Genomic DNA, 12522 nt, shown 5'->3' with positions numbered 1-12522 from the left:
CATTTACTGAGCACCCACTGTATGGCAACTACTATATCTTTATCACCTCACCAAATCTTCAAAACAAACCTATGGTAGTAAATGATCATCTTTATATTACAGAGGAAGAAACTAGGACTCAAAGAGATTAAAGGACTTGATTAAGCACCAGAACTGGAATAAAAAGAAATGGGGAGGGTGGGGTCAAAAATAATACTTTTTATTTCAATAACATTTTGCTATTTACAAAACATATTCACATTCCTTATTTCTTTGCATCCTAAAAATAATTCTGTTATCAGTAGGAAATGTGGTTTCTCAGAGACAATTTCTTGGATAACATTATTTGAAGATGTTAGGCCTACACTTAGGTATGAAGACATCTTTCTCCTAAAATACCAGCTTCCTCGGTGTTCCCTGTAATTGGCAACATCCCTACTTCCCTAAAGAGTGTACTGACTCATCCCTTCTTAAGAAACTAATCTTAAATTCTTATTCCTACCACATCTAAAATCACAGCCTTGGGAAGATCAGGTGGGGCAGAGAAATAGCAAAAGCAGTTAAAGTTCAATCCACATCCAAGACATTCTTACCTTTTCATGGAGAAAAACCCATCCATGTTGATGTTAGCCTTTTAAGTGACACAAATATGACTAACCTGGCTTGGTACTAAATGTGTGAAAGTGGGTCTGTCTGACAAGTGAGATGAGACTAGTGCCCATTGACTTGATTGGTTCATGGAGAATGTTTTGATTTATACCCCTCTCTCTGCAAAGAACATGCACCAAAGGTTTACCTGAAATGATCCTCTCAGAGGGTCCAATTAAAATTTCTTACAAAAGCCTGGCTAACTCTAGTCTATTAACTTCAGATATAAAACTATCTAGGAAAATCTGAAGAAAAAATTTAACATATTCATTATCCATCTAATATATTCATTTTCTTTTCCAAGCTCAGAACATTATCTTATGTATCCTTCTAGACTGTGTGTGTTAAGGTAAGGGAGGGAGATACTTTTACAACAACAAATATGAGGGTGAACATCTTGAGAACTGGCACTGGGTCACTAGCTTTATCTGCAGATAAAAACCTGCACAAAACAGATAATGGCTAATTTTACACCTATTTTATATATATTTCCTTCAGCCCACCAAAATGATTGTCTTCAGAACTTATGTCCATTATTCCTTTACTGTCTTCCCTGCAATTGAGTTCTCTGAATAAATAAATACAAGGGTTGGTTTACAATTAAAAATAATGAGCCTCTACAGGGCCAATGTCCTTGCATGCAATAAAAGGGTGTGGGCTAATTACAGGAGCAGAGTTTGTTTTTTTCCCCGTTTTGCTTCACTTTGATTGGTGGATTGGCACTTTAAATAAAGGTTTCTGGTCTTCCCTGAATGAGAGATACAGAGCGAGTCCTAGGCACAGTCCAGAAAAAAAATTAATCTTCTTTTCTTAGAACTGTCTTGGTTGGCATCACCAGGCCCTGAGAACACAGTGCATGTCAGCATTCAAGGTAAAATGTGATTTTTATGATTTCCATGTGATTCCTATACGTTCTTTTTTTCTATCTCCAGGTAGCTTTTATAAAGAGAATATTTATTTGTCACCAGAAGATGAATAATAGTTTATTGTAAACCATTAGTATGTTCCAGAGAAGACATGTCTAATACCCTACCAGCTAAGGAAAACAAAGCTAATCTATAGACTTCTTTTTATTATTATTATTTGTTATTATTGGTGACTGCATAATTTAGAAAGGTATAAAAGAATGAGCAATCCCTTGGCTAGTCAGATCTCTGTTCGTGTAAGAGTAGAGAGGCTTTTCAACTTAAGAATAAACTTGAAGAGATCATTCATTTTAGAAAGAGGAAAATTCAGGGCGCCTGTATGGCTCAGTTGTTAAGCATCTGCATTTGGCTCAGGTCATGAGCCAGGAGGGTCCTGGGATCAAGCCTTGCGTCAGGGTCCCTGCTCATCCGGAGCCTGCTTCTTCCTTTGTCCCTCCCTTGCTTGTACTCTCTCTCTCTTTTGCTCTCTCTCTCTCAAATAAATAAATAAAATCTTCTTAAAAAATGAAAAATAAAAAGAAAGAGGAAAACTCAGTTTTGAGACATATTTCCCACTAATATCAAAGGCAATTAAAATATTCAGTTCATTCTTATTTTTAAAAAGATAGGTTTTGGCATGGTTATCTGGGTAACTGAAACCTAGAATCATATGCTCTAACATACCTGCAAATAAAGGTTTGCTATAAAATAATTGTTGGTTGTATTATATTTCAAATGCATTTCAAAATTTACTCTGGAGAGAAAGTATGTGAATGATATTTAATAGGCCAAAATTTCACATAGTGGAAAGGATTTTCAAATTCATAATTCATTTTACAAAATGAAATACAACATTTAAAGAACACAGCACAGAAGTTGTTCCTACATGTTCATTTAGGTTGTAGCTCCATTTAAAAAAAAAAGTACTTAGATATTTTTTTAACTGATTGTCAATTCATTCCAAAAACTAGTAAATACAAACAAGTTGTTTAGAAACATTTAGTTGTGTTTTTTGTTTTTGAAACAGATTGTTTTGGAAGAACAGAGATGTGGCTCATTGGAAATATTGTCTTTTAACTACTCTGAAATAAAAATTCATCTGATTTAATTCTCCAACCTAACTCTGTTTCAGATCCCACTTTTCAAAATGAAGGACCTGATATTGATCTTATGCCTCCTGGAAATGAGTTCTGCAGTGCCGGTAAGTCAGAGTTTTCTAGATTGTGCCCTAAGAGGGACATTGTTGGATACCAAACAATACTGAAGGACGTGGGCTGAAGTCCATGCATGGACTCATTTGAATTAATCCAGTGGTAGACTTCCTACTGAGTCAGGGTCATAGTTGCCCAGACATCAGTCTTACCATCCAAAAGCAGTAATTCAAATAATATAATTTTTTATTCAAAGAGATATTAAACTCTTCCAAAGGCAATTTTGAAGTCTTATTCCATTCATTCAAAGATAAAGGACTTATGTAGCCTCCACAATGCCATGGCACAATTTTATTATCAACTACTTGCTACCTTTATGTAATTGAAATGGAGAAGAAATTTCTCCACAAAAGTGAAGTACATTTTCTTCACTTTTAAAAGAATATTAGCCAAGTTATGATGATCATAAAACAGAGCTAAGTAGTTCCATTTGAAGCTAGTAATTAACCAACAGACTTGTTTTATAGGGGAGACACTGTGTGACTGAGAGCTAAAGTTTCTTAAATCAAAACATGCAGTGGCAAAGGGGCTAATTGTATGTTATAGTCCTACACCTGGTATCACATATTGATCTGACTTCATATGAATACAATCCTCTAAGTCCTGAACTACTCCAGCCAATAGTATGTGTTTCTGTTTTCATGAAGACTTTATTCAGCTGCTATACGCATTTGGCAAATATTGATTGAACACCTGCCGTGTATCCAGCGATGTGCTGGGCATTGGAGGCATGAAGGTAAATATGACATGGTCTCTTGTCTTGAGGAACTCATAGTTGGACTCAGATGAACTTTAAAATATTTCAGTTCCATGAGAAAAAAGTTTAGCTACTTGGGTTTCTTAAAGTTAAATGTTTGGGAGGAAAGGGATAAAACTGGTTACAAGGATGAAAATCTCAATTCTACAAATAAAAAGAGCTCTATTCCATTACCCAACATGAACTTTAAGTGAAAGAAAAATTGAAGGTGCCACCCTAGCTTACTTTTGTATGATACTGACATTGGGGTCAGCCTCAGCCATCCACTATCTGTCTAATACTTTGACATTCTTGGAACCTATGCTGGTCCACGCCTGTGTCAATCAGGTCCACCCCAAGGGCCACAGTTGCTTAGGATTGCCAACTGACCGCCTATCAAATTAGATATTCTTCTCCTTTTACTTCCTTGCTGGAAATGTATCCTCTGTCCATTTACATTCATGTAAATATTGTTTAAATCATGACTTGGAGCAAATGGAAAGCAAAGTAGACTTTGTCCTGTAGCTGAATCTGTCCAAGATACCCTATTTGTGTACCAGCCAATGGGAGGAAGGAAGGCTTTACTCTCACAGTCCCCTCAAATGCTGAACAACCTGCTCATACCCTCCCCCCCACACACACACACATCACTCTTTCTGTCTGCACAACAAATCTTTTTCTCTGCTTGGAGTATTTGTTACACATTTATAATTCCTTCCCCGCTATCCATTGCTAAAACTGAATTATTTGGAGAAATTTGCTCCATGATTCAGAGGGTGAGATTTTACCTGTATAAAAAAGCAGAAGGTGGAGGGTAGATAACATACTCAGGAAACTATCCCTGAACTTCTCACTCATAAAAAATAAATAATCCCAATATATTTAGTGGACACTCCGTCAATATTTGTGGTATAAATGAAGGAAGGAAGGCATTAAGAATCTGTGACTATCAATAATAAGGATTGCCAAAGAACCAGAGACCCTCAAAATGTACTCTAATTCTTACTCTTCCATTCTCCATGGCTTTCTACTGGTATAAAGATTGCTTTATAAAGAAAAATATCTCACACTTTAAAAAGTGTGTAAGTATAACTGTATTTTTAACAATTTTTAAATGAACACATTAAGTATAATGATACTTGATGCTAGAATATTTTTTAGTTTAAAAAAATTATATCTTGAATATGATCCAAAAAATATAAACACAGATCAATAGGTTTATACATAAAATAATCTTTCACAAAAGATGACAGAGGATTTGTTGAAGCCCCTTGAATGGGTGGCAAGTTAGGTTTTGTATTTGGTTTTGCTGAATGCCATGATCCCATGCCACATTCCATTAGCCAGAAGCATGTAGGTTTGCCAAAAGCACAAGAAAATTGTGCTCGCTTAGGCAGCACATATACTAAAAGCACAAGAAAACTGAGCTTAAGTTTGTCCCTTTTGCTTCTATGGGGTAATTTTTTAGAATACAAAGTACTCTTGGTATTCTATTTTGCAGCTTTATTTTACTTCTTATTTGTTTTCAATGCAACCTCCAACTAAATCAAATTTTGCTGTATTAAGATACAAAGGGTAGATGGTTCATGTGTAAGCAAAATTATTAAATATGATGTGAATTCCCCAATTGACTTAAATTCTTCTTTCTTCTGCTTAAAAGCTCAAGTCAAAAGCCCTCACAGCTGGACTTTATGCACTGGGTTAGCTTTCTATTTCCAGCGTGCATTTAAGGAGGGTTCTCACCAGAGATCTCAAAATTATTATTATTCCCATCTAGGTGTTTCCTCAGCAACCTGGGACACCGGGCATGGCTAGTTTGAGCCTGGAGGTATGTACTGTCAGAGTCTTCACATATAAGCTTTACATTGTATGGTCCTAGTAAGAGAGAAACACCATGGGCTGGCTCTGTTTTCCTAGCCGGAAGTCAGAGGCTGTCTAGAGAAGCTTCAGAGAAGTATAGGACATTTATTAGAGCCTCATCTTACCATTTTACTGCAATTTTAAACTTTCAGGTATTTTAGTCTTTAGAATGTCATCTGTGTGTGAATCAGATCAATACTAATATTTAATACCTAATATATATTATATCTACATAATATAATTACTATATTAATATAATTACTACATTAAATAAAACACATTGTTCTGAAACCACAAATGGTTTATATTTAATTCCATCACCTCATAGTATCTTATATGAAAATGTTCCCATGAAGAAAATTTGCCTTACAAATGTAGTTGTTTATAAGAACTCCTGTAAATTACATTAACCTTGTTCCATGGTACCTGGTTCATATCTTGTGTCTGTCTTCCTGCAGTTCTCGTAACTAATAATACTGCTTAGAAAATCTTAGCATAATAGAAATATTTGGCCATATCAATAGAAAATATTGACAGTTCTGAATAGAAAAATAAGTTTATTCGTATCATGACAATCTGGGAGAATCAATACTTGCATGGGCTAGAAGCTTATTTCGAATGGAAGCTAATTTCATTGAGTTATTTTTTTCTCACTTTCTAACTTAAAATCAACTCGAAGCACTCTATACCTCTTCCCATTAAATTGAAATTGACTTTTTGTTGAATTGGCAGCATTCTTGGCCATCTATCCAGATAATCACCATTTTCCCCAATATTTTTTATACTCATTATTTTGAGGCTTTTTTTATTTGGAAAGGAGGCAGGGTTTGGTTTGGTTTGTTTTGTTTTGTTTGCCTGTTTAGGGGCTGGATTTATAAAAGGCAAAGTAAGTTAAGGGGGGGGGAGAGTCAATGAAACAATATTCTCACAATTAAATTTCTATTTCAATTGAATGAGCTATTTTCCAATGTTTCAATGTGACCTCCATTTAAATGATACTTTCCCTCTTATTTTATTAATGATTAAAAAAGCAAGCTCACTAATTTAATAGCAATAACAACAACAATGGCACAACCACGTTTAACATTTCCACTCTTTAATAATGATTTGTGTCTATCTTTATTTTATTAAAACTGATCCACCACAAACTTTGTGCTAATAATACCATAAGTTGAGAAAATAGTTGTATCATACAGAAAAGAAATATATGTGGCAAATACTAACCCACTTTTTTTTTCTTGATAGACAATGAGACAGCTGGGAAGTTTGCAGGGATTAAACATGCTTTCTCAGGTAACCTTAGTTTCAAATATTTCTTATTGAAAGAATGAATGGTGGTAGTGGTAGTGATATTAACAGCAACTTCATAATTCCTAAAATGTGTTAGTGAATAGACATTATCCTAAGAAGAAAAAATGGCTAATTGAAATAACCTAAAACAAAAAGATCTTGGGATGGAATGGTAGATAAAACAATATTGAATTTTCTTGAATTTTCAAAAAAATCCTGTTTTGTGCTGTGAACTTTATTAAACAGCCCAAAATATGAGGGCTCACAAAGCTAAATCTCAAGTAAATTTATGGGAATATTGCAGTCTGGCTCAGAATAGAAAGTAAGTCTATTGGAAGAGAGTATTTACCCACCCATATTAAATTCACCAATGTCACACTTACTTTTGCTATCTCTACACTTTCTATGGATTTTATAGAAAATGAAAACCAAGTTTAAGCCAATACTGAAATAAATGCATGCTTTTTTTTCCCTGCATGTCTTTAGTATTCAAGATTTGGTTTTGGAAAATCATTTAATTCTTTGTGGATGCATGGTCTCCTCCCACCACATTCTTCTTTCCCGTGGATGAGACCAAGGGAACATGAAACTCAACAGGTAGGTTAATTGTATCAATGTGTTTGAAACTTCAAGCTTAAAAATATTCCCCTACTTGTCTTCTCTAAATTGTCATAAACTAGCTACAGATATTTGGATCAAAAATGATCCAAATATTAACAAATCAAAACCTATAATGGTTTTTAGTACTTAGGAAAATTTAAAATAAAGTGGTCCAAACTTTCGACCTATTTATATATTTATTTCACATAGGAAGATATGGCCTGCAAAATATAAGAGACTTAACGTTAACAACACGAGTAATAACAATAGATAACTATCTTCAAGATGGAAGCAGACGATGCCCTGGACAATTCTCATTTTAGTCAAGATTCCTAAAATAATTATTCAAAGGCATGTTTAAAATGATGCCAAAGCCCTGGTTAAAATATCACGAACCTTACAGCAATCAATAAATACATCAATCAGTTCACCATTATTTATTAGCTGTCTAAGAAATGCATAAGCCAAGTTGTAGATTGAGAGTGAAAGTGGAAACATATAAGAATGGCTCAAGGTTCATGAAGTTTCACATCCGATTGGGGGATAAGACAAGACACCATATCCCAAGGCGCTACACTGTGAGGTATAAGTAATAAAAGCCATAGGAGTTCAGAGATGCATGGTAGTTGAAGAGGCAAAGCAGAGCCACTTTGAGGAGCTGGCAAATGATTTAAAAACTACAGGGAGCCCTTCACCACAGTTAATTTCAACAACAGCAAATAGGGCACCTGGGTGGCTCAGTCGTTAAGCGTCTGCCTTCGGCTCAGGTCATGATTCTAGGGTCCTGGGATCGAGCCCCACATCGGGCTCCCCGCTCCACGGGAAGCCTGCTTCTCCCTCTCCCACTCCCCCTGCTTGTGTTCCCTCTCTCGCTGTGTCTCTCTCTGTCAAATAAATAAATAAAATCTTTAAAAAAAAAAAAAAAAACAGCAAAAAAACATGGTTGTTTTAACAGGAACCTTTGGTTCTAGGAGGCCTTTCTACGACAAGTAGCATTACTCACCAATCCACATTTCGTGGGACAATAAATTATGTTAATAGTGACTGTTTCTCCACTTGATTGTTTCCAAAATGGACTCCATGCTGCAGGAATTTTGTATTTTATTTAATGATCCATTCCCCTTTCATTAACTCAAAAAAATATATATTATTTATCATGTACCAGGCATTTGTTATGAACCATGTTAAGGCCAAGGCCAAAAAGACAAGTAAGACAAATTATTGTCTCTCAGTGGCCTGGGGGCAAAGATATCTAACAAATCATTGTAATCCAGTGAGAAAGTGGTAAAAGAGACATACCTATGGGAACTTGGAGGAGGAAACGACAATTCTACCAGAAAGTCCAATAGTTTTCCATATTCTTGAGTACAGCTAGTCCCAAAGGAAGTAAGGGAGATACACCAGATGGCCCCAAATAAGGTTGACTGTACATAAATTGGTGCTTCCTACATAAACATAGCTTCAAGATAACTCCCCTAGACTCTCTTGCAGGTAGAAAGTTTCTCAAGCCCTTTTGCTTTAGAACTTCTAGATACCACAGCTCAGTGAGCTATCACTTCCTGACACTCCTCTCCAATTTCTCTGCAGTATGAATATTCTTTGCCTGTGCATCCCCCACCTCTCCCATCACAGCCATCCCTGCAGCCTCAACAGCCAGGACAGAAACCTTTCCTCCAGTCTGCTCTTATAACCGACATCCAGGACACCGCCCAGAAGGGAGGAACCCAGCCTCCAGTTTACCAGGGACAACCGCCCTTGCAGCAAGCAGAGGAGCCAATGCTTGAACAGCAGGTGGCACCATCAGAGAAGCCACCAAAGGCCGAGGTAATTCTTTCCTCTGTGAAGTCAACTCAGGATGACCCACTAACTCAGTGAAGGAAAACTGATTTGCAGAGCACATTTAAATAATTGGAACTTTCAGGCAGAATAGACAACAATACAAATATGTTTTTAAGAAGTTGGCATATCTGGGAGTAGAATATAAATATCCATTCCTGTCCTTTGCCATCAGAGACAAGGCATGGATTCTAAAAGATCCCGTGCCTATAAAATTTAGTTCCTTAGTTGCAAAAAGATGAAAGCTTTCAGATGAAATAGGACAGCCCAGAGAAGCCCAGGATCTTTTTCAGTGTTGGAAGGACTGAGAAGAGTGATTGAGCCCACAGCATTGCACGTAGTATTTTGGATTATTATTTCTCTGTCTGGTAGAGAGAAGACAATCATGTAATAATGTAGAGACAAGAGCAGTGGGAAGAAAGGAATGTACCATGTAATGAGTATGTGGCAGGCGTTTAACAGTCCCCCATATTATCCTGATGATGTTCCTATAAAGATAGATATTATCATCCTTTTTTTAAAAAAAAAGACAGACTTTGACAGGTTGTAAAATTTTCCTGGTATTACCGAATAATTAAGTGGCAGAGCCAGGATTCAAACCAACCTGGCATGCTCTGATTCCCAAATTCATTACTTTCTACTCTGCAAAACAAAGCAAATTCATGGTAGACATGCCCTGTCTCCCTGCCCGTGCACTCGAGACATGCCAGTAAAAGGCAGTTGTTATCTCTTGGGTGTACTGCCCAAGACTAAATGAAAATGAAAATCAGGAAACTCATTTTAGATTGTTTTATCAGAGTCATAAATAAGAGTGTGCCCACTTCTATTTTTATGGTTTAGTAATTTTCATGTTTATCTGTGATGCAGCTACCAGGAATGGATTTTGCTGATCCACAAGGTCCATCAGTAAGTACAGATCTCAATAAGATACTTTCTTGGGAAAAATATCTATACTTCAAGAAAGAAGAGTGAAAATTTTTCATTGCCCCATTTATCCATGAATATAAAGTATAATGGTTTCCTTTGTTTTCTTAAATATTAAGTACTTATTTGTTATGCTAATCCACCTGAAAATGCTATTTCTTATAACTCTTGGAAATGGCTGTAATGGGAGGTTTTCCTAAGTTATACCAAAAATGAATTACTGATTCTGGTTTCTACCACTTGAAGTTGTTCCAAATAGCCCGTCTGATATCTCAGGGACCAATGCCACAAAATAAACCATCGCCGGTAAGCTTTTTAAAATATGTCTCTGCCAGCAATTTACTTAAACTTTTATCTTGGAAAATGCATTTTATAATGATTATTGCATTTATATTTAGCTTTATCCGGGAATATTTTACATGTCCTATGGAGCAAATCAATTGGTAAGTCTGTATCCTACAAAAAGTATCATTTTAAATTAAATGTTATCTTAAGAGCTAAAATTATAAAATCTAGGCTTCACACAAAACAGTCCATATTCTCTGAATGCCTAAGTTAGCAACTGAAATGGCATGGAGGCACACTCTCTATTGAATAACTCTGGACACACACACACACACACACATGCACACACAGCGGCATTAAAGAAAAGGTATATTTTCTATCTCAATTATCCAAATTGGCTACATTTATTCAATAATGACTCATCTTTCCACTTTACTCTGCTTCTGGGCACAGCATTAATATTAAGTCTTCAGGAAAAACTAAGTGACTTTTGTCTTGAGTAGCTAATAGGATAATAGGAATCTGCTGTAATAAGATGCACTGTTTCTTTTTGAACAGAACGCTCCTGCCAGACTTGGCATCATGAGTTCAGAAGAAATGGCGGTGAGTAATGTCTTCAAACTCTTATTAAAATAGTGGTCTGGGGAGAGCAGTCACAGACAACTTCCTGCAAGAGGTTTTGGCCACGAATGTCTCTGAATATATAGCACAGGACTCAGATGGTTCCACTCCAAAACCAAAACCTGATTCTTATGCAACATGCAAAGATTTCCCCATGTTTCCCATGTCATCTTTTTCTGAGTAATGACCCTTCTAGAACATGGGATTTTGCCCCATTTCTTGAATATGAGCAGGGGAGAAACCTCTCTTGAAAAGCCATCATCACTGAATAGCATATGCTTCAAACCAAAAAGGATACACCTGATTTGTACAGAATTCCCACTTCTTGGACTATTAACCCCTCAAAACAACAAACTCAACAATGTTGCAAGTAATTTAGATCTCAAAATTGAGAGATCGGAAAGAAAGAGAAAATGAACAAGTCTATATATTATGTGTTCACCACAAGTGCAGCCACCATCTCTCACCATACAAGACTTTACAGTGTTGTATACATGAAACCAATGTGACATTGGGTGTCAACTATATTCAGGTAAAAAAAGAAAAGAAAAGAAAAGAAAACTAACCAAGTTTCAAATGTGATTAGTATAAAATTCAAAGTGCATGAATGAGTTCATTTAAGCATATTCTTTTTCTATTATCCATGCTATGACAACTTTAAAATTTGAGACCAATAGACATGCACAATTTTACATTTTCCCTCAGCAATTTCTACCTGTCACATCTGTTAGAGCACAAAACAAAAGAAAACAAACACCGTACTAAATTAAATCATTATCCACTACAGATCCTTCAAATTAATAAAAACATATACATGCAATCACTGACAGAAAACTCACATCCCAACGTTCTTGAGTGCCTTCTGTGAACTAGATGCATAGAAAGACACTACAGAGGCAAAATAAATTAGATAAGCTTTCTGTTTTCAAGGAGTTTACTGTCTCATCAATGGAAAAGATAGATACAAGGATAGATAGTGTCAAAATGATGTGATAAAGGGTAACAGAGCTATGAGAGAGGGAAGGGGGAGAGGCAGTTAGCTCAGCCTAGGGGCTCAAGTGCCATCCCTCAAGGAGATGATGTGAGAAGAAGAGATTCAGAGAGTGGAGAGCCAAGGGAAGGTAGGAGAAAAGAATACTGGATCCACATACCACCAACACAACTGGCTGAAAATTCAAGCAAGTGTTAATTATCATCTTATAATTTTAATTAATTTATACTCTGTCTCATGCTCAAAAGATTTTGCTGCAGCCTATGAAAAACCCACAATAAGTGTAACTAAAAAATTGAAGATAGAATTTAAAATGAGTCAAAATTGTAAGAGATTAATTAAATGAGATTACAAATATGCACGTTACAAAACTCTGCACAATCGCTGTCAAGAGCCCAAGACGCTGGGTTGGACATTTTTTACAGCAAAGGCAGAAAAAGGAAACATGGTCAGTTCTACAATTCTAACTGTCCACAGGAAGAAAATATTTCCATTCCTCCAGAGAAATCAAGCTTCTTTTTCTTACACATATTCTAAAAGAAAGAGAGAGAGAAAGAAGAAAGAAAGAAGAAAAAGGAAAGAAAGAAGAAAGAAAGAAAGAAAGAAAGAAAGAAAGAAAGAAAGAAAGAAAGAAAG

General features: G+C 36.0%; 1 protein-coding gene across 1 annotated transcript in view; it reads left to right on the top strand.

Moving 5' to 3' along the window:
- The first annotated feature begins 1415 nt into the window (after nt 1–1415).
- AMBN (ameloblastin) overlaps nt 1416–12522 on the top strand; it is a 12523-nt gene continuing 1416 nt past the window's right edge. The window contains exons 1-10 of the mRNA XM_035004400.1: nt 1416–1498; nt 2665–2733; nt 5257–5307; nt 6585–6632; nt 7116–7226; nt 8817–9053; nt 9933–9971; nt 10236–10295; nt 10388–10432; nt 10833–10877. Coding sequence (XP_034860291.1) covers nt 1484–1498; nt 2665–2733; nt 5257–5307; nt 6585–6632; nt 7116–7226; nt 8817–9053; nt 9933–9971; nt 10236–10295; nt 10388–10432; nt 10833–10877 — 720 coding nt within the window. The 5' untranslated portion in view covers nt 1416–1483. The remainder of the gene's footprint in view (nt 1499–2664; nt 2734–5256; nt 5308–6584; nt 6633–7115; nt 7227–8816; nt 9054–9932; nt 9972–10235; nt 10296–10387; nt 10433–10832; nt 10878–12522) is intronic.

This window comes from Mirounga leonina, unplaced genomic scaffold (assembly GCF_011800145.1).
Source record: "Mirounga leonina isolate KUSES-001 unplaced genomic scaffold, KU_Mleo_1.0 Mir_129, whole genome shotgun sequence".
NCBI lineage: Eukaryota > Metazoa > Chordata > Mammalia > Carnivora > Phocidae > Mirounga > Mirounga leonina.
The sequence above is the reverse complement of the archived record's forward strand: the minus strand, read 5'-3'. Positions and strand labels throughout refer to the sequence as shown.